Source organism: Cygnus olor, chromosome 1 (genome assembly GCF_009769625.2).
Source record: "Cygnus olor isolate bCygOlo1 chromosome 1, bCygOlo1.pri.v2, whole genome shotgun sequence".
Classification (NCBI taxonomy): Eukaryota; Metazoa; Chordata; class Aves; order Anseriformes; family Anatidae; genus Cygnus; species Cygnus olor.
In genome coordinates this window covers 122,207,567-122,231,063 of record NC_049169.1, presented here as the reverse complement: position 1 = coordinate 122,231,063, position 23,497 = coordinate 122,207,567, and the positions used below count along the sequence as shown (strand labels likewise).

Sequence of the window (23,497 nt, the reverse complement as noted above, 5' to 3'; positions counted from 1 at the left end):
TTTGCAATCAGACAGCAAGCAATTAAGAAAATACAGTACTTACCCAGCACCATGGATCCCCTTGAACAATTAGCAGCATTTAATTCCTGGAATACTTACCAGATCACAACAGAAATCATCTTTCTAAACACCACAGGTTTAAGATGCGATACAATATTGTCAAAACCAAGCAATTTGTATGAATAAAACAAATAGTGTAATATAATTATGTCAGGCAGATCCTCCTCTGGAATTCACGAGGGAATAGTGGTTGCTTTCAAGTTGTTAGATTTTCTTTTGGTTTTGCATGTTCTCCATTAGTATAGCATGTTTTAAGGGTAGCTTAACATTTTAAAAAACTTTTTTCCCCCCTAAAAATAATAAATAAATCTTTTAATTGCAGTGATTTCTGAAGTAAAAGAATCGATGCTTGATTGATGTACAAACCTAACCTGATTTTTTTTTTTAATAAAAATTAATTCAAATTTAGCAAAAGGAATGCAGAACTACATACTTATATTTGCTGACAAAAAAGTCAAAACCAATATTGCAGTAGGATTGTTAGACCAGAATGTTTAATGACTGCAATTGTATATTAACAAAAAAATACAGCTGTAATACAGCTACAGAGCTTTCAAGCTTTTTATTACAGTGAACTGGTAAAATTAAGACAATTAAGAAAACATATCCGTAAAGAGAAATTGTCTGCATAGTGATTAATGCTATTCAAATTCTCCACCCTGGCCCAAAGTAGTGCCTTTCTCTAGAGGTTATAACAGAAGACAGACTTCTGTAATCAGATACTCAGTACTGTCTAGGATAAGCAGGAATGACTGCAATCAAAAATACAAAAAGGTGATCATCTGCTATAGCATAAAGCTATTCCTTTAATAACAATTTTCCATTCAAAAATAAGAAATTGTGATGAACTCTGCTTCTTCACACATTGAACATCCTATGTCCTGTTTCTACACTAGAAGATGCACAGAATACCTACCCATCATCTCAATGGGACTCATGCTTACACACCCTGAGCACCTTCACAGAAACAGGATTTGGACCCTGTCTGAATACTCAGCAATTGCCTAATGAGACATATATTGACCACCAAAATAAAAAAAATCCCCTAAAATAAATAAAAAAAAAAATATATAGTCACTGAAATAAGTTTGCTATAGCTGTGGGCTCAAGTAGAAGACTAGAAGCAATCCGATTATGAAAGCAAAAAGGTTATATTTTTAAAAGTTTCCTACTACATACAAGAACAAATGCAGAATGTGATGTTTGCTTAGTTTTATTAATTTATTTTGCAGGAATCTGCAACTCGGAGTATGCACTTTCTGGAGGTACCATGCATGCATAGCCTCTGAATGCCTTTGTACAATTTCATCTCTTAGTAGTAAGTTCATTCACAGCATACACAAATCTAGAATGTAGACACCATATATACAGGATTAAACAAGATCGTGTCTTCTTGTTTTAATGAAAAAATTTAACAGGGTTTCACACAGCAGGAAATATGGATTAGATACATTGGTGCCACCATAAATAAATAAATTTCAAGAACACAGTTTTTTAAAATCTTTTTCAAAGGTACTGAAAATCCAGGATTATAATATTGCATTAACTCCATTGACTTCTGATTATTCAAAACCAAGAAAAATAGTCGCATTAATATTTATGGACATAAACAGCAATGAAAGCCCCAAACTGAAGAAATCTGGCAAAACTCAGTCATGGCCAGCTTCAAAATAATGCTGATTTCGAAATGAAACAAACGCTGCAGCACATAGAGACAGTACTGACTATGGGATGTGTTATTGTGCATGTCCTCTTTCTTTACGGGATGGAGAGTCACTGTAGTATAGAGCACACGAGTTCTGTTGTGCCAAAGAAGCTGATGAATTGTTTATGTCCAACTGTCCACTTCTTGCCAGGATAGTCATTTTCACATTCTAGGGTATATCACTGAATTTTAAAATATAATCCTGATGACAAGCTGGTTTTTAACATATTTGATCTTCTCACATTCTTTTTAAAACGTTCTTTTGTTTTTGTTTTGACTTGTCCCCATTTCAACTCAAGTATTTTTATTTCAGTTTCAAGGGGGTTTACAATTAATATTAAATGTGAAAGTATTTAGAAATTGAAATGAGAGATGTATAACTGGGAGAGAGAAAGTAACTGAAAGAGAGGGTATTTTTAAAAATGTGATTTAGTAGCATATGATAATCAGAAAGTACTGAGACCAGCTCTTTTAAGAATTATTACACCTTTTCACCACACCTCCCAATTTTCAAGAGAAACACACACATACCACAGACACACAGATACACAATTCAATCTGATCTAAGACTACATTTTACAAAGTAATTCCTTTTGCTTGACTTCCCATCCCTTTCCTCTTCACCCAAACAAGACTAATAATTACATCAAATTAAAAGTAGATCCAAAGTTCAGGATTTCTTTTGGTTTACTGTACTCTGAATCATCTTCCACAAGCCCCACTCTAAATAGACTTTTAAAGAACTACAGAAGTATTCTATAATTAAAGGGAATTTATCTTAATAGCACAGCAGATATAAAATAAGCTTTATAAAATTTCAATGAACAGTGAAATAATTTTGAATATTTGAATGTCCAAGTCAGTTACAAATTCTACCAATCTAGTAGCATGGTTGAGGGAGAGCTCAATCATTAAGGAAAAAAGAAAACACAAGTAGTGCATTAACTCAACACAATGGCATCAGCATCCCACCATTCACACATACACACACAAAAGTTTTATACAATACAGTGCATTTTTATATGCCAGCTGACATTAGGGTTTTATGTGCATTCAATAAATATTACACAAACCAATCTTTTTTGGCATAATCTAGAATTCAGTTGGGGTGTGAACAGCGTCACCTGCTTTCAGAAGGAAAATGAATCATCATTCAAAATACAATTTACATTCTAAGAAACTAAAAATATTCAAGCACCATGTAAAGTTTTTACTATTAATGTCTGTGCATGAGCATTTACAAATAAAGGAACACAATGGAACGTTTTTCTGTGGCATTGTTGTTGCTTTGTTTTTTGTACAAACAACAAATGAGAGTAAGTGAGAAACTGGAGTAGAATTATTGGTACAAAGGAATTCATTTGCAATTTAATGGCACTCACTTGGTCTTTCAAAAAGTATCTTGGTGTCAAGGCAGCCTTCTTTTTCTTCCTCTGGTGAAGTTATGACTAAGACTAGCAGGTCTCCATAACCCCAGAAACCATACACTTGTGGTTATTACAGTTCAGGGAATGATTGGACTGCATGCATTTTTATTTTTATTCAAAAGGAGCATCTATTCTGTCAGAAAGTGACACAACAGTAATGACACAACACACCTACTCTCATTTGCTGAGTGCCATGATAGTTTCTATCATTTTGGAATTCCAGCAAAAACAAATGCTTCTTTCCAGAACTTCTACGGAAGTACAAATGAATAGAAAACTGAAATACTACAAAGGCAAAGGCATCATGATAGAGAAGTCATTAAGTTACTGGTGTTGTTTTGTTTTGAGTAATTCATAATACCAGTAAAAGCTATGGTACTGCTTATCCTAGGTAGAATGCTTCTGCTCATCTGTTTTCTAGTTATCGCAGTTTTGTTGATGTGTCCACTTACATAAGTAAAATTATTATCTTATATAGACTGATTTTTTTTCCCCTCTCCATATGTGATGAGCTCTTCGCATAATATGGAAGCGAGAAAAATTACCTCTGATGCCTTTGACTTTGTTTTGCTCATCTGTGGTATACACTGATTGCTGGAGATCTCTTAGCTTATTTAAAATTATGCTGAAGATTTAATTAGTGCAAGAACATATTGAAAAATGCCAGATCAAATACTGTTTCCTCATCTAAGATCACAGTTTATTTTTTACTGTTATCTTTATAAACTGCAGGGAGAGAAGACACCAGATTCAGCAATGCAGTCAAGATAGGTTTTCCTCCACCCACCCCTTAGAAATGCTGCTTGATTTTAAACAAGGATTCAGACACATGATTGTTCTACCACAGCTCAACAAGTTATCACGCATCAAGTGAATTGTGGTAATTGACCATATGGATGGGGCTGCCATGAGCTAAGAACAACTTACAATGAAATAGTTTGAATCTCTCCTGCTAAGGTTTAGGTAGCACGTTTTGCCTCACAGTTGTAAAGTCAATTACCACAACTCAGCTGACGTGCTTGGTTGCATCTGACTCCTGACAAAGTTGCACCATAAAAACTCAAATGCACTGTATCAGCTTCTGACCAGTACACAAAACATCCTATGCGGTCGCAGTTTTGTAACACAATCATTCAGCTGCCCAAACCCAAGTTCAATTTCACAAATAATGAGTGCTTTATTACAGCAACCTGAAGCATTCAAATTGAACATCACTTTTATAATACAGTATATCATATGCATAAAAGTACCAGTATGATTTCAGTTGCAAGTTTTGTGTTCTTCAACCTACGGCAAATATTTCCTGACCAAAATAAAAAGAATGCAGTGTATATTTTTTTCAAGATCTGCCATCTGCTATTTTATACAGGCTGGTTTATTAACAATGTGCAAATAAACCTTTACTGAAGAGCTAACTGATTATTTTTCAGCTAACTTTGAACTGGGGCACAAAGTACCTTCTGTGCTGTAAACATCATGAATTCTCCACAAATTGGAAGCTGAAAAGGCCTAAGGAACTGAGTACAAACACTTCTCATACATAATCATGGCTGAACTCAAGTCTTCCAAACTGAATTTGTAGTAGTCTGCATTTGGCATATGTCACTGTGCTGCTACAGCACAGTCTTAGAAAATTGGTGCATATAAAAGCATACTTTTAGCTTTAAAACACGATGGCCTAATGAAAGCATGCAGTAGTATTTTCATCCATAATATGGTAGAATTCATTCTTAGTTTATTACCAGTGTTGACACAGCCAGGTGAGCACTGTACAAGCAAAAGGGATTGTAAAAAATTACCTCTGATTAAACTCTCTGTAACACTCATACAGTATCTTGTTTAGTCACCTTAGGTCACTATTTCAAACAGCAATTTTTTGTAGACATAAATTACCCTGAAAAAAGCAGCAATTACAAATACCCTTCTTTTTTTTTTTTTTTGTACACTTTGCAAATTTATGTTGCATTTACCTGTCTTCCTTTTCAGTAGCTTACAATCTAGAAGCACAGGGAGCCTTTGTTTTCCAGCTAGCTGTGGCCAGGTTAAATCAGCTCTGGCTCTTCAGTTTTTCGGGTTAAGTGTAACATTTCACACCATTACTAAAAGTCCTATAACTTCAAAAAAAAATTTTTTTTTAAAGAGCCACTAAGCAGTAACTATAACCACAGGACTAAACACCAGTAGTTATTTGCTTTCCTGCATACATTCTTCCTGAAATTAATCCTTTTACATTTTCAGCTTTTGTTTTCTGCTTTGTTCACTGCAATAGGATAAGAAAGAATTTCACCCTTATTTCTTTTTACTGTGGTACAAGCAGAAACATCTTAACACGTTTCTCCCACCCCTTGCATTATGAAGATTGTAGACTGGCAAAGGCCGGGCAGATGGACTGAAAGGTTCCCCATGTTTCCTTCTCCTACAGCTGTCGGCTTGAGAGCCTGTTTTCAACCCAATGCAGCCCCTTCCTGATTTTCAGGTGTATCGTGGCATTTCACACTGCTCACAGCGATTTAGTGCTGGGTGATTTAGAAAGGTGCAGCTATCACAATTCCATGGAGCCCCTTCAAAGTCTTCATCTCTTGGCTGAGTCCGTGAAGCCTGTTTGGAATTGTTTGGATGCTCTAAAAAAAAAAAAAAAGTTTCTTATTCATAAAGGTAGAAACATTTCTACATAGATAACACGAAAGGTTTTTCTTTCCTAAAGCACTTCTAATTCAGTTTGTGAAATCTAATTATTTAAAGGATTTCATTTCTGTAAAAAATCACTTAACCATACTGCATTCAAAACAAGGAGTCACTAATGTCAGGTCACTGATACTGCTAACGGTTTAAATATCTTAAAACAAAGTTTGTTAAGAAACATTCCTGTTAAGAATGACCTGATAAATTTATATACGGCAGTCTCTTACCCTATTTTAAATTCCAATAACCCTACTTTTATCTGAAGTGAAAGACAACTTCTAAATCAGTTCCTTCAATATTTTCTACATCTTTGCTAGCATTCATCCAGGCAGAAGAAAACATCAAATATCAAATCAAATGACAGGCCTGCTTCAAAACCAGGATGATTGTTTTTTCTCCGCAATCACGACATGGTTGGCACTGGAAGGGACCTCTAGAGATCATCTGGTCCAACCCCCCTGCTCAAGCAGGGCTACCTACAGCGGGTTGCCCAGGACCACGTCCTGGTAGCTCTTGAAAATCTCTAAAGAGGGAGACTCCACAACCTCTGGGCAATCCGTGCCAGTTCCTGGTCACCCTCACAATGTTTCCTAATGTTGAGACAGAACACTGCCTCTTGTCCTGGTACTGGGCACCACTGAGCCTGGCTCCATCTTCTTTGCATCCTCCCTTCAGGTATATATAAACATTTACAAGATATCCCTCTGAGCCTCCTTTTTTCCAGACTGACCAGTCTGAGCTCTCTCAGCCTTTCCTCATAAGGAGAGATGCTCCAATCCCTTGATCATCTTGGTGACCCTATGCCAGACTCCTTCTAGTATGTCTAGATCTCTCTTGTACTGGAGAGCCCAGAACTGGACACAGCACTCTAGATGCAGCCTCTCCAGTGCTGAGTAGAGAAGGATCACTTCTCTTGACCTGCTGGTGATGCTCTGCCTAACACAATCAGAAGTACTGTTAGCTTTCTTATAGGCACAGGCACATTGCTGACTCATGTTCATCTTTGTGTCCCTTACAGGCCCCCTAGGTCCTTTTCTGCAGAGCTGCTTTCCTGCTGGATGGCCCCTAGCATGTACAGCTGCATGGGATTGTTCTTCCCCAGGTGGAGGACTTTACACTTCTTGTTGGACTTCATGAGGTTCCTGTCAGCCCATTTCTCCAGCCTGTCACAACACCTCAGGATGCTGCAACGGCCCTCTGCTGAATTAGTCACCCTCCTCAGGTTTGTGTCATCCACAAATATACTTGCTGAGAGTACACTCTACCCCATCACCTAGACCACCAACGAAGATGATAAGCAGGGCAGGACCTAGGATTGACCTTAGGGGGTACTCCACTTGTTACTGGCCTCCAACTAGACTTTTGCACCACTGATCACCACCCTCTTGGCCTAGCCATTCAGCCAGTTTTCAATCTACCCCCACTGTCTCCTTATCCAGCCCATACTTTATCACCTACTCTATGAAGGTCTTATGGGCGACAGCATCAAAGGCCATAATGAAGTCTAGGAAGACAATATCCATGGCTCTTCCTTTGTCCACCAGGCTGGTCACTTCTTTGTAGAAGCTTATCAGGTTGGACAGGCATGACTTCCCCCTCAGCGAAGCCATGCTGAATACTCCTGATGACCTTGTCTTTCACAGGCCTGAAAAAGACAGCAGTGACATTTGCTTTCCCCCCAGTCTTTGGGCACTTCTTCCAGTTGCCACGATTGACCAAAGATCATAGAGTGGCCTCCCAGTCATGTCTGCCAGCTCCCTCAGCACTCATGGGTACCTCCTCTCAGAGTCCACGGACTTATCAATGTCCAGTTTGCTTAAGTGTTCCTTGACCTGGTCCTCTTCCTCCAAGGGTAGGTATTCCTTGTTCTAGCCCTTCCCCCTGGTCTCTAGGACCTGGGATCCTAGAAGGCTGCTCTTGCTGGTAAAGACTGAGGCAAAGAAGGCATTCAGTACCTCAGCCTTTTCCCTTCCTGTGGAACCAGGTCTCTCACATGGTTCAGCAATGGGCCCACATTTTCCATAGTCTTCCTTTTGTCAATGATGTAGTCCTTTTCAAGGCCAGGCTGGATGAGGCTTTGAGTAACCTTGTGTAATAGAATGTGTCCCTGCCCATGGCAGGGGGGTTGAAACTGGATGACCTTAAAGGTCCCTTCCAACCCAAACTGTTCTGTGTTTCTATGAACTTGTAGAAGCCATTCTTGTTGTCCTTGACAGCCCTGGCCAGATTCAATTTCATTTGGGCTTTAGCTTTCCCAGCTCCATCCCTGGATGCTCCGACAATTTCTGGGTATACCTCCCAGGCTACCTGTCCTTGCTTCCACTCTCTGTAGACTTCCTTTTTGTGTTTGAGCTTGGCTATGAGTTCCTTGTTTCATGTCCACATCCCTGCAGGCCTCCTTGCAATTTTACGTGATTTTATTGGGAGGCATTGCTCTTGAGCATGGGGAAGGTGGTCCTTGAATACTAATCAGCATTCTTGGGCTGCTCTTCTCTCCAGGGCCTTATCCCACAGGATTCTACCAAGTAGATCCTTAGAAAAGGCCAAATGACTTTCTCATGGCTTTGCAGCAGGAATGTACGTGTGTTAAGTAGTACTTAAGTCTGTTTTCATTCATAAAATCAGTATGTATGTATGAATATACATTAGGTATTAACCCAGATAAAGAACCAAAAAAGGTTTTCTGATGTCTCCAATCAACACTTCAAGACCTCAGGCTATCTATTAAAAGTGAAAAAACCTCTTAAGATGTAGAAACACAACATTTCACAAAACGATAACATTCCAAACAATATTAGCACAAATACCTAGAAGGTAAGGTTAAGATTTCCACCTGCTAAACAGACATCTGTAAAACAGCTTAATTAAAATAAAACTTATGTTGTAAAAAAGGACTGCAATTTCTAATTCAAAAGTTCACATATTACTTTGCTGAGTAACATCTACTCAGAAATCTACCAGGAGGCCGATGACAAAGTTAGTGCAAATAGTACCTACGTTTGTCTTCAAAGACATACTTAAAAAGTGTAAAAAATGGCCTCCTTGCTTAGATGTAAACCCTCTCCAATCCAGATGCTGCATAATCACATTAGCAGTGTGTGGCCTAAACAGATTTCTGCTAAGCAGGCAAGCCATGTAAGCGCAAAGACCTCATTCATGTTCACTAGCCAGCTTGAAGCAAAGAGCAGACCCTTTTGTCTGCCCATACCTGCCTTTCTGCCCACATCTTCAGCAACTGAATATTAAGGATATTGAATATTAATTAATATAATTGAACATTAATTTAATTTTCCAGGAAAAAATGAACTAGATGGATCCATGTTAAAAGCTGAGCTCAAAATACAATATACCATCCCTAACACAGGTCGCTATTAAGTTGTCAGACAAAACCCAGAAACTAGTCTTAAGTCATACAAATCCTCACAAGACAGTTTCTGATTGCCAATAAAATCACTTATTTCATACAAGTTTTGCACATTATTTTGCTTTGAAATAATAAATTGACTTGTGTAATCAAGAGAATGTCTTCAAACATTACTAAGTACCTTGGATCAACCAAATGACCACTGCAATTTAACATGAATCCAGGTAGCTGCCTTTGTGCCACTGCCCACCTGATGATACTGTCTTTACTGTGCAGTAGCACTTGTGCAGGGAGCACACTACAATTTTTTATTGTTGTTGTGTGTGTTTTTTTTTTTTTTAAACTGGTATATGGATGAGCAGTAGTTCTGGGCCTTTACTTTTAAATTTCCACATGCTAGGCATTTTAGAACATTTAAGGAAAAAAAATTCAGAAGGGTGAAAAAGGTTTCCTTATATAAATTCAAAATTAAACTGCAAAAGCCTTTGAAGTGCTTACTAACAAATAGATTTTTTTTTAAAATAAAATTTGGATTTTCAAGCAAACTATATAGTTACGTTTCTGATACAGTAGTTTTTTCACTAGCAATTTCAGTACACACTATTTACAGTGAGAGGAGACAGTAGTATACATCTTATCACATAAGATTTTCAGAGAAAAGACCACTGTTTTCTCTATATCAGAGCACAGGATCCTGGACTGACTATTTTAGAGGAACGATACTAAGTATTTAAGAACATTCGCTAACATTTGAAAGCAATTCTTTCAACAGATTTCAAGAGCTAATTGAAAAAAAAAGTACTTGGGCAAAAAATACCTGAGACAAGAGGCAGGATTCTACTCCAAAATGACCCGTGTGTACTGAAGTCCAGAGTGCTATTGAGCTATGCAGCCACTAGGTGTCTACTTAGGGTGAGCAGCAATTCACTCTGGAACGTACTAATTGATTCTCCACTGAACAAGAAAACTAAATACATAGCTCCTGCGTGCACATATATCTTAAGCCCTAAGCTGGATAGGAATGCTAGATACTATACAATTAGCACAGAAAATTTCAGAAATCAGTAATGAACTTATAACAGGTGGGACCCTGGAAGAACTGCAGACCCATGTGAGAAAACATACTCCATCATAGTCCTTCAGATGTCTGAGGCTCTTGCTACACTAAAACAAACTTTAGGGTTACTACTGTGAAACTCCTACTCTGCACACAAAATGAAAGCACGACCAGGCAAGTTAAATTAAAAATATAAATGCAAATTTTAAAAAGCTGATCTTGCCAATTAAATTTACATAAAAGATCTCAAACTATAAAATCCCAACAACGTATTAGAAAACAGATAAAAAAAATCCTGATGTAGAACTCTTAGGTTAAAAGTATTTCAAAAAAAATGTAATTAGGAAGCTTTAAAGTGGTAAGAGCTTATATACTTTAAACTCTTTTTCTATTAGAGGATAACAGTATTTACAAACAAGACAGTACCAGAACACTCGTTGGAAACAACCTGTCTGAGGAAAACAAGCCGCAGCCAGGATAACTGCAATTACATAAACATGTTATGGTTTGGCTTATACAGAGAAAAAAAAGAAAAAACATTCTCAGTACAGTTAAAGCAAGTTGACGCTTGCTTTTTAACCTACCCTTTTTATATGGCTTTGGTGGCACAACAGGACCAGGCTCTATGTTATCGTAGAAGTTACATGTGGCTTTCGGATCAAAGTTCCCTGTCAGAAGAGACAAATAAGAAAGCATAATTCAAATGTTATTTACAAGCCTATACCAGTGACATGAACATCTAGAAACTTCATATTTTATACATCTTATTACTATTACACTCTATTTTAGCTTTTTCCTGACAGTCTTTTGTCAGGTATTTTCAGCTTTATGTTGATTCTAGTAATTTTTAGCAGTCTAATCCCATACTGAACAATCAACTCCAGTTCAATGTTCTGTATTGTTTTAAAAATATAGGAAAATTCAAATCATTCTGTAGGACATGGTCTTGGTTAAAAAGAATGAAAAAAGAAGACTGAATTTTTACACCTATTTGACTGTATTTATGTCAGGTTTCTGTCACAGAAAGGATTTCAAATACCTAGACAGATTTATATTGGCCAACTTCTTGGCTGCAACCAGTGTTTCTGGTTTGTATCACTTTATCAGAGGTAAATTAAAAATTTAAGAACCTTCACTAGAAAGTATTATTTTTAGATTTACTCGATAAAGTTACTTTTAAGTAATTATTTTCTCAGTATTGTAATTTACCTTGGCCAAGTCACGTTTAACAAGTTGCAACTGAAAAATACATCTTTTTAGTTAAAAAAAGAGATTGATAAAGTTCAATTTTAATTAAAGAGTCCAAGAAGAATATGCACATTTAAGCACACACTGTATTTAAATTGTTTTTTTTTTTTTTTTTTTTTTTTCAAAACCTGTCAGTTCTATACCTCTAGACTGAAGGAGGTCAACTTCTTTCAGTGTACAGTCAACATTTATCTGCAGCTGTCTGTTGAGGCTTCTTAATTTGGTCATTTCTTCAGGCTAGGGAGAAACAACCCAAGATAGCAATTGTAGGAGAGTCAGCATCTTATCCGACATATAAATAACATTCTTTATCTATGTTAACAGCTTTATTAGAAACTAAGTATAACCAAGGCACTGAATAGAGCATCCAAGATTCCACTGCCTCTCCCTCCCTGCCACCCAATTTTTCCTTAAAAACCACTTTTCTACTGTCATTTGAGGAGGTTTAAGAAAAAAAAGAAAAACACAAGTTAATACTAAAATTCATTTGTAAAAAGGCATAGTTCTTCACAACTGTATAAAATCACATACCTTATAAAAACCTGTATGAACTGATGACTTGATACACTAGTTTACATCACAATGATCAGAAAAGAAAATACGAGCTGCAGTTCATATAAGCTTCTGACCTTATTTAATTATAATCAAATAATAGTCAATTTACATCACCCAAAGGAGCTCCAACATGCCAAACCTTCTAGCCCAGTATATTTAAATCATTCAGTACTGCATGACAATAATTATTCATAATGGAAGAATGAATAGAGTCAAGTCTATATATATGCATATAATAAAGAAACCCCATTTAGGTTACTGAAATGCAAAGTGCTCCTAATGCTAGCAGCAATGATTAACAACACAGATGCAGGCGTAACTCTAAGCATCCTATTTTAGGGTATACTTGAGCATCACAGAATATTTGAGGTTGAAAGGAACCTCTGGAGGTCACCTGCTCCAACCCCTGCTCAATCAGGGACACCCAGAGTAGGTTGCCCAGGACCACACCCAGGCAGCTTATAGAGATCTCCAAGGAGAGAAACTCCACCTCTCTGGGCATCCTGTGCCAGTGCTCGCCACCTGCAGAGTAACAGTGTGTTTCCTGATGTTTGGATTGAACTTAGGGGTGACAGCATCAAAGGCCATAATGAAGTCTAGGAAGACAATATCCATGGCTCTCCCCTTGTCCACCAGGCTGGTCACTTCTTTGTAGAAGCTTATCAAGTTGGACAGGCATGACTTCCCCTCAGCGAAGCCATGCTGAATACTCCTGATGACCTTGTCTTTCACAGGCCTGAAAATGGTCTCTGGCATTAGCTGTTCCACCACCTTCCCAGGGAATGAGGTGAGGCTGGACAGCCTGTGGTTCCCTGGGTCCTCCTTCTTGCCCTCCCTGAAGACAGCAGTTACATTTGCTTTCCCCCCAGTCTTTGGGCACTTCTTCCAGTTGCCACGATTGACCAAAGATCATAGAGTGGCCTCCCAGTCACATCTGCCAGCTCCCTCAGCACTCATGGGTACCTCCTCTCAGAGTCCACGGACTTATCAATGTCCAGTTTGCTTAAGTATTCCTTGACCTGGTCCTCTTCCTCCAAGGGTAGGTATTCCTTGTTCTAGCCCTTCCCCCCGGTATCTAGGGCCTGGGATCCTAGAAGGCTGCTCTTGCTGGTAAAGACTGAGGCAAAGAAGGCATTCAGTACCTCAGCCTTCTCCCTTCCTGTGGAACCAGGTCTCTCACATGGTTCAGCAATGGGCCCACATTTTCCATACTCTTCCTTCTGTCACCAATGTGCTTACAGAAGCCCTTGTTGTGTTTGACATCCCTGGCCAGATTCAAATCCATTTGGGTTTTGGCTTTCGTAACCTCATCCCTGGATGCTCATACATGCCAAATACCTCAGACAGATGAGACGTACGGCAGATGTACTTACTACTTCAGCAGTTAATGGCATATATGCTGTTACTAAAGCACGGTATGCTTTCCTGCCTACATCTGTCTGTATTGTTTATGTAAGCACAGTGAACAAGACTGAACTGATTTGGCTAACAACTGCACAAACTGAAAGCTATTTTTCAGTCAGATGAGTTCTCTTATCAGAGCCATACAGATGTCTGGGCTAGAGTCACTAGTGGTTAGAAGTCAGAGATAGGAAGAAGTAACAGGACAAGAGGAGAGAGAGGTGCCAGCTACTTGAGCCAACACTGCCAGTGAAAAGTTACTTGGCACATCGTGCACATACCAAATGGGAAGTGGAATGTCTAAGAGATGCAACTACTCATTGTATCAAGGTATTTTGGTGTTTGAAATACCTTTTCAAAAAACTTGAAGCCCAGCTGTATCAACAACTGAGCTGGATATGGCTCAGACACTACACACAGACTTGGACATACACTTCTATAGGTTGTTTTGTAGGAAATTACTTGTAGGAAAGTAATTATCTGTTCAGTTCTGTGGCCCAGAGAAACACACATATACAAGTCTCTCTAGGTCTGTTGTGAATCCTAAGAAAACTGGACATACACGCTTCTTAAATGTTAAGAACTGGCTTACTACAGAACAAGAACTTACAGAAAATCATTTCCAAATACTGAAGATTTTATAAGGCAAAATACATGGGGGTATATTATACTTTATTTTATGAAAGCGTAAGAAATAAATTTGTATCTTGAATTAAAATACTAACAAATTGCTTACTGTTGGAATTGCAGTTGTACAGCTAACTCTTCGAAGCCGCCTCTGCATTAGATCGTGCTCCATGCCATTGACTTCAGCTTTCAGGCGTTCAAGTTCTTCTTTCTCAAGCTTCAGTTCCTTTGCTAATCTCTCCATCCTTGCTCGTTGATGTAAAAGCAAGGCTAGCATTTCACATGGAAGAAATAGTTACTAACAAAAAAAAGCTGGAAAACTGAATTCTTAGCTTATACGTAAGATTCATGAGTGACCTTCCTGGAAAAGAATGTGATCACAAACATGCAGCCAAATACCAGTGTGAAGATGCTTTCATGCCAAATGAACTACTATTTAGGACAAAGTTCTTCCAGAATAAACAAAAAAAAATAGTAACTTGAAGTTGATATTACCATTTTGGTCAATGCTTTTTTTTTTTTTTTTGTCATTTGGTCTCTCTCATTTCAAAAATACAAAGGCACCTGTACAAGCAGATAGCTTCTCAGGATGGAACAGCAATCTAGTTATGTTAATACTGTACTGACAAAAAAATAAATACCAGAGGTAAGATCAGAAGATAACACTTCATAGCTACTGTTCAACAGTTCAACACACTAGCCTTCACACTCCTGAATTGTTTTTTCAGTGCTATTACAGAGTATGTAGTATAGGAAGGAATATTTAAGTATTCCTTGCTTTTCATAGAATCATAAAATGGCTTGGTTTGAAAGGGACCTTCAGGATCATCCAGTTCCAACCCCCTTGCCATGGGCAGGGATGCCACCCACTAGATCAGGTTTCTCAGGGCCTCTTCTAACACCTGGTCTTGAAATTCTCTAGGGATGCGGCATCCACAGCTTCTCTGGACAACCTGTTCCAGTGCCTCACTACCCTCACAGTGAAGAATTTCCTCCTTATATCTAATCAAAGTCTCCCCTCTTTTAGTTTAAAACCATTCCTCATAGCCCTGTCATTGTCTGCCTGAGTAAAAAGTCGCTCTCCATCTTTTTTATAATCCCCTTTTAAGTACTGAAAAGACACAGTGAGGTCTCCTCAGAGCTCTCTCTTCTTGAGGCTGAGCATCCCCAACTCTCTCTGCCTTTCTTCATAGGTGAGTTGCTCCAGCCCTCTGATCATCTTTGTGGCCTCCTCTGCACCAGCTCTAACAGCCCCACACCTGGATGCAGCACTCCAAGCAGGGCCTCACAAGGGCAGAGTAGAACGGGACAATCACATTTTCAGGGAGTACTTTAATTATCAATACTACAAATTCAGCATTGCTCAAAGTCAGAACTAAAGAACTTCAATAAAATAGCCTACACATGAGAATCCTGAAGGGGTGTGGGGAGGTAAGTGACAGAGCTGGGCGGGAGAGGGAAGCTCAGGTCTTTCATAGTCATTAATTCTACAATAGAACTAATTTGCTGCCCTCTCGCCTCTCCCTGCTGTTAATCAACCATTTTCTCATACTTCTGTCATGATAGCGAAATTTATGACTCCCAGTTGCAAGCTGATGTTGGGATCTCTGAGCAGCCACTCAGCTAAAGAAATTTGCCTAGCTAGAAAATATTAGTTTTTTGCAGGAAGTGTCCTCAGTATTTCATCATGATGCAAAATTTGCCAAGTTTGTTAGTGTGATGCTTAGCACTTTCTGACCTAGCTGTTTTACCTGATGAAAGTCTACCAGGACAGAGAAAAATAGGATAAATTTGTTGCTAGTATTCAGACAAGCATGCTGCCCATGTAACAATCTTTCAGCAAACTGTTTGAATACATGAAGACACTGTAGAAAACTTAGAAAAAAAATGATATTTCATACAAAGTACCTGCCACCACCTGCCCCGTTTCTTCACCTCTATCCAATACAGGCAAAGTAAAAAAAAAAAAAAAAAAAAAAAAAAGTCTCACACATACTTGCATTCTTGCTGGAAAAAAAATAGAAAAGTAAGCAACAATGTGAGGTAGCTTACTGGGGGAAGATAAAAATGCAGGGGCATAAAGTGACTTTTTATCAGATGTCAGTATTCTGTGCAAAACAACAGCACTACACTTTGGTTTTTGCATGGATCCACCAATTCTTGGTCAAAGAATAAACATTAAATCCTATCCAAAGAATAACATCACATGTTTTTACAACATAGGTTCCAGTGTTACTGATCAAAACCGTTCTCTACTTTTTGAAGTAAATGCAAGTCATTTGAGTACATTTCAAGAGATCACAGAATGAATTCAAAAAAAGAAAGTACTGGTACTAGGGTGTATGATTTGCCACCATTAGTCAAATCCTGTCTTCGCATGACTCCTCCAACTTAACATGGGGTATGGTTTCATTACATTGCTTGGTATTATACCTCAGGTACAACTAATCAAATTTGACTCATGCTACAAAGAAACATTAGAAGTACAGACATCAGAATGGATTTTTGGTAACAGTTTTCACAATGGTTCATATTCAGAAGAAAATTAAGTGATCCCTCACATTCCCTACATTAAGCTTTTAAGTATACTCCTCTTTAGGCCTCTGCAGTGGTAGCAGAGTATAACATTTATTCTTCCACAATTTATTTCTGTTAAGAGTTCACAGTGCGGCAACACCAAAGGCTAACGAAGCCCCAGATGTGGTATTACCACAAAAGCAGATAGCCCAAATGGCACATACTAGCTGATTGTATTGTTTTCCAAACACAGAAATCTAGACACAGATTCAGAAGTCAAAAACAGATTTCTACATTTCAGAACATGTTTTCTTCATTTATGTGAAACATAAATGACTACCTTTTGTGAAGTTGTAAAACAAACACTACCAAAGAAAGCATATGAGCTGAGTTACAGATCTACTAGCATTCTCTCGAAATAACATTTCTAATTGGGTTTACCAGGTATAAAATAGCTCTGTTGATGAATTAAAATAGCTCAATTAACAGAAAGCAAAATAACAAATCAAGAACAGAATTATAACCATTATTTCAGCTGTCTCAAGTGAAAGGAAACCTAGAAGGAGCAACACAGGAATAGAGACTCTTCTTTCCAAACGCAAATTTAGAAACAAAGTACATTCTTTAAATATCTGCTGCTGATTATCATTCCGTCATTACCCCAACTGATTGGTTTGAATACTTGCAGAGTGATTCATTTATTCCATTTCAAATGTTTCAAATCTAGAAAACTGGTTACCCTGAGAAAAGCAGTTTTCATCTAAAGTTTAGGTTTCACCACTTTGTGTTTTTCTTGAGTAAATTATTTAACTCTATTTACACATGGCATTAAGACTAACTATAATCTGTCCCCATGCAGCAGAACACAGATCCTAAAATCTCTCTACCAAGCTTTTCTTCCTCTTCGAAAACTCTAAGTGCAACAAGTGAGCTTTTGACCAAGTTCTTCAAAATAATTACTTTAATACCCTTCAAAACAAAACACAATTTGTACTGACATGAGAAGCAATTTTAGCTGCAATCCTCTCTCCTCTTTCACTTAATATTCTTCAATCTAAACCAAATAAGAATAAAATTCCTTGCAGAAGTTAGTGCTTCAGGTTTCATAAAGCACCCAGTACTGAACAAATAATGTACTGCAAAGTTCTTCAAACAAAAAATAATAAAATTCACGTGTAAATTTATGACATGGTTCACAGAATTTACCAACCAGATACATGGCATACGTTCATTAGTTGTAATGTTCTCTTAAGAAATTCCCTTTTGTCAAAAGTACAGCAATTTTATGAGCCTCAGAAATTCTTAATGTATTCGACTAAATTTTAGTGCAATTTTTAAAAAACAGAACACAAACTAGTTGGATGATCTTTGGTATGATTTGTCTTCTTCTCTGTACAGGTTCGATATTTCCCTCTTAACAAGTAGCAAAATCAAGCTAAAAATGCCTTTTACAATAATACAATTTGCAAGGGTAAAGCATTTACCTTGAGTGTAAGCATAGTCATCTGATCCAGAACTAGAACTTCTCTGATATTTATGGCTTCCTTTTTCTCCTCCAGATCCTGGGATTACAGAAATAGGCTGAATAGGTTCTGGTGCTGCAGTACGCTCTTCTTGGTCCACTAAATTTAAAAGATTCTCAGTCGGTGCTCGACCTACTGTGATTTTAAAAATAGTTGGGTTTGGCTGAGATACCATTACCCGAGGAGACTGTGTTGGTGCACCTGTAGGCCCAGTTGGTTGAGTGTAGGTAATATATACTGGATTAACACTAAATGGAGGTTTGGGTTGACCCGACATACCTCTTGATGGAGAGCTTGTAGGAGGAGTAGTGGCTGTATACAGCGGGTGCTGGTTTCGTTGAGATGGTTGATTACTTATTGGTGAAGGACTTCTGTTCATTGCAGTCCCAGGCCTTTGCGGTGGCTCAACTGTAATTTCTATTTTGTTCATGGAACCTTTGGATAAACTAGGTCCAGCAAAAGGAGGAAGATACGACACGGAGTGACCGCTTTGTTTTTGAAAAGTCTGGGATGCTTGCTGATATGGATGAGGTGGGACAGTTGAAGGACTAGGAGGCATGAAGACATGTGAACTCTGATGACCCAGCTGAGGAGGCTGAACTTGGTGCTGAGGAGAGCCGAAGGGAGAGGGACACTGGGATGCCGGTGGTGATTGAAAAGCTGTCTGAGGGATCTGGGGTTGTTTAGGAGAATACTGAGAAGGTTGGTAGTTCTGTTGATGTGGATACACAGGTAGAGGACGGGGAGTATAATGTGGAACTGGGCCCTGTGGTGACGAATGCCACTGCGTATTCTGAGGAGTCTGTCGTCCTGAAGAACTTTGAGATGTTTGTCTAATATAAATAGAGCCAGGAGTCCCATAAAGATTGCTTGGAATCTGTGGAAGAATTTGTAGAGCTCTGGGTACACTCTGTCCAGATGGGAGGTTTTGTGATACTGTAACAGTAATGGGATTTGTACTGTACCGAGGTATGTGCATATACGTGGGAGGAGGGCCTTGCATAGCAGACGTGTTCATTCCTGGTTGTATGGAAGATGGCTGTGGAGGTGGCTGTGGAGGAGGAGTAGCTGCATTTCTATTCTGGTCATTCATGAAAAATGGATTGTAATTAGGAGAAGCTGCCACAACAGCGGGAGCAGAATGTGGTTCTTGAACTAAGCATATCAGTTGTTTACCTGCTGTGCGTTGTGGATCAATATGTCCATCACTTGAACTATGTACCAGTGTACGACCACCATTAAGTTGAGCTCCATCCCCTGCATGATAGCTGGTATGAGGATGAATACCCAGATTAATGTGCAAAAGGCTATTTCTATTTATTCTGGTGTCATCGGGACTATGGTACTCCATATATAAGTATTTGTTGCTCTCCTGTGCGAGGGCTCGACAACAGGCATCTAGATTGTTGTTGTTCTAGGAATAAGAAGGGACACCTATTTTGTTAAATGGCAAAAGAAAAAGCCACTGCTCAAAGTTCAACAAGCATTCAACTGAAGCTGCAATCAAGCCTCAATGGGCATACCTCATAAGTAGTTGACACAGATATGAATTTCGAAATAAAGATCATACCTACCAGGTCACAGTCTGCAAGTAGGACATAGCTCACGCTGCATCTAGCAAAATACAATGGTAATGCTAGCTAGAGTATGACATAAAAATCAAGTCAAGTCTGGATTTGGGGAAAGCAAGAGTTAGAACTCTCTGCATCTTCTGCAAAGAACAGGAATGCACAATTATTTCTAATAACACAAAATTAAACTAGATCAAAACTGCAAATTCTGGAGAGTCCAAACAAAGATGCAGGTAACACTTTAGTGTTTACCCATGTGTTTATTGTTTTACCTTTATTTTACAGTTTAGCTGAGTACTTTTCTACCTGAAAGTCTAAAACCATAGCATTTTAAATCAGCTACTCTAGGTAGTAATTAGCACCTTAAAATTAAATAAACGAAATCAAAATAAGTGTTGCTTGAAAGTTTACTAGCAATTCCCTAAGGCCCCTTATAATTATGACATAATTTTAACTGTCTTAAAGAATTTCAGGCTCAAGGCTTAAAAAAAAAAAAGGCTTATTCATACATCAGAGGGAAAACCAAATAACCCCTGTAAGGGTTTGATTTGTTCTGCGATGCCAGCAGTTGAATATACAGACATTAAATTATGAATCAAATCAAATGTAAAATTGGGAACTCCCTTCTCCCTTCTTCATCCATTTTAGCTTCATTTCTTAATACTAAAGTGAAGACTTCATCAAAACTTCACCTCATTTCACTACCAGACTAACATGGACAATCAGCATCCTGTCAGATGAAGACACTATTGAACATGACAAAAAAAAGAGAACAGTCCAGCGCTTAAGTTTATACGGCTCTCACTCTGTGGATACTTCTACTGCTTACTTCCCCCTCACACCAAGCTCCCCTGCTAGACTCCGATGGTCAGTGAGAATACCCAAATGTATCACACAAATCTAAGAACAGAACACCTGGGAGACAGATCTTATAATAATAATAATAACCAGAACCACAGTCCCAAGACATCAGCCTCAAAAAAGCTAAATGCTACTATCAGTCACTTGCCTTCATAAGACAAGACTTCATAAGGACAGTCCTTAGCATCCATGCCCCAAAGACAGAAAAACTTTAAGTTTTTAGGTAAAGCCAGTTCCTTATTTTGGAGGAAGGAGTTGTACTAAAACCTCCTCCAGTGTACCTATGTTCTTGATGAAGCCATCATTAATAACCACCCTGTTAGCCACTCTCCTTAATCCTGTGTGCATACAGTCACACATGCAAGGATGAATAACCAGAAAGAAAAACATAAAACAACAAGCAACAAAACACAAATGCAAGTGAGGAATGGTAACATCTCGTCTGTAGAAGACAGAACAAAAAAAGCAAATAGCAGAGTCTTCCACTCCTTCAAAATAAAACCAGAAGAACGAGAATTTATGTTTCAAGTAGACTACTAAAAAGTTTTCATACTACAACAATAAAAGTACACAAGCTCCTTTAAACTCTTCACCATACCTGAAGCATGCACTGAGATACCACGCCTTCAGGTATCTCAGGGAAACGTTGTCGGAGATCATGGAGTACCTGCACATCGAGTTGTTGACTGCCCTGCGCCATGCCAGACTGATGTTGTTCCAGATTATCAAAAAACAGAAGTCAACAGGCCTTCCAATGATTATGATCTTCTGAGGCTTCTGGCATTTTCTGTAAGAAAAAGAAACCAATTATTTTTAAGCTATCACAACCATTCTTTTTCCTTTCCCCAACTGCAATGACAAGTACATTTTTAGATCCAGATATAAAGAGACAATGGCTTAAGCATGAGAGTGGGAATCATCGTTTCTCAAATTCTAATCCAAAAACACTTAACATAGCACAGGTGTATCTACACAATATTTTACTGGAATGTGCTAGCTCAGTTCTTTACCTGGTCCCATTGTGGTACTACATATGCATGATTTTAATTAACCTGGCCTGTATAAAACAGAACTGTAACAGATTACTTATATATTATTCCCAGTGAGAATCTGAACAGTTTCCAGAAACGTCTGAGGTCATGGAGCATGCGTGTCTTTATTATTCACATTATGCCAGAAATAACAGGCTAGAAGTAGCACAATTATTTAAAAATAATTTTCTAGTAATGGGGCTTAAACTCTGTACATCGCTGTAAATTCAAAGAGTTGGAAGGAATTTTTGCGAAACACAACAGGATTAAAACATAGTTTAGTAAGTCCTTTTTAGGCCTATGATAATAATCTATTTCAGATTGTTGTAAAGTACCTATTATTTTAATTATTAGCATTATCAGTTACAAAAAAAATTCGGATTCTTGCATTCAACAGCAAAAATACACAATTTGAACTACAATACCAACGGAATGCTAGACATCAAATACAATCTGAGTCAATAAATGCTTTCCTCACTTGTGGCTCATAATCATAGGAGTAATCATCCAAGAGCTAAAGTCTAAGTAAAAATTCACATGGACATTGCATGCAGGTGGTACATGAAAGAGCCTCTGTCTTTCCAACAGTAATATTCAGCTGAATTTTTAACAGGGGAGAATGTAAAGGTGTTTTCAAAAATGAAAATGAAAGATACCAGCAGAGTGGGTGTTCAAGTAATACATTAGCTAGTCTAAGGCCAGTTTTCTCTCCATTTAAAACATTCACATCTCAGCCTTGGTGGCATTTTGAATGGTACATAAAGTACATACTCCAGAGTTGGCTTTTCAGTAGTTAGCTCAGCTCCTAATAAAAAACTAGAAAAGTACAACAGAACAGCCTAGACATACGCACACCTTCATGTGATAATAATCTCCTACAGTTTCCTGTATCTTTCCTAAGAAAGTCTCTTAGTTTGCTTAAGCAAGAAAATAAAACATGTTTTCAAAGAAATAGAAAATGTCAGGTTTAGGGTTAAAAAAAGTTTGGTGGGGAATGGGGGGGGGATTTGTATTGTTTTAAATATTCAATACTCAGGCCTTTGTTTTTATTACCTCTTCCTAAATATTACCTCCTTTCACTGAAAAGTGGCAAAACAGCAACAACACGAAACAGAAGTCTGCTTCACTATCTGGCTACTACATATGTGGACAGCCCTCAAGTGACATTATCAATCATGAAATGACACGTGCTCGCAGGAAGGGTTGCTCTGTTTTATCTGATACATTCTAGTATCCAGTACTACACCTGTCACATCACACTCTTCCAAAATAAATGAGAAAAATTTTAAAAAGATAAAAACAGCGAGATCTTAATTATCCTGCCGTGATTTCAGATATACTGCAAGAAATATAACTTGTATAATCATAGTGTATCATTTCTCTCTTCAAACATTAATTCAAATGTAACAAGAAAGCAGACTGGGAATTTGTAATCATTTCATATAATGTTTTTCTATGCTTGAATACTAGTCTAAATCCAACATTTCTTTTGACATTTTTTCCAACACTTCCTGAATACTTGAGATGAGCAGAAGTGTAACCCTCAAAGTTATTGGCAGCTATTAGCCAACTAGGAATTTTATCAGAGTTCTCTAACCACAAATAATGGATAAGAGAAATTTCCATTCTCATTTTGGAGTTAAATCCTCTAGTCTCGAAAAGTTTACAAGAAACCTTAAATAGAAGAGAAGAACAAACACACACACACACTCAGAACTCCATGGATTCGATGGCTGCACAACTATAGATTTATTTATTTATGCATTTATTTTCCAGTCAACTCCACAAAGTTCACTTTGGCCATATGTAGGCCATATACAGGCACACATCTGCCTATTCTGTCTGACCTTCCTACACCCGAATCAGCA

The 23,497-nt window shown here is 38.0% G+C and overlaps 1 protein-coding gene across 4 annotated transcripts in view; it reads right to left on the bottom strand.

The window, feature by feature from the left end:
- Positions 1-1,257: 1,257 nt before the first annotated feature.
- TAB3 (TGF-beta activated kinase 1 (MAP3K7) binding protein 3) overlaps positions 1,258-23,497 on the bottom strand; it is a 46,948-nt gene continuing 24,708 nt past the window's right edge. The window contains exons 2-8 of one of the 4 annotated variants that reach the window (XM_040531157.1): positions 21,197-21,385; positions 18,446-19,580; positions 18,128-18,301; positions 14,236-14,396; positions 11,687-11,780; positions 10,880-10,963; positions 1,258-5,813 (exon numbers count right to left, since the gene is read on the bottom strand). In XM_040531157.1, coding sequence (XP_040387091.1) covers positions 5,665-5,813; positions 10,880-10,963; positions 11,687-11,780; positions 14,236-14,396; positions 18,128-18,301; positions 18,446-19,580; positions 21,197-21,298 — 1,899 coding nt within the window. In that variant the 5' untranslated portion in view covers positions 21,299-21,385 and the 3' untranslated portion in view covers positions 1,258-5,664. Of the gene's footprint in view, positions 5,814-10,879; positions 10,964-11,686; positions 11,781-14,235; positions 14,397-18,127; positions 19,581-21,196; positions 21,386-23,497 lie in introns of all 4 variants that reach the window. The other 3 variants (XM_040531167.1, XM_040531148.1, XM_040531176.1) reach the window with 3 other exon arrangements.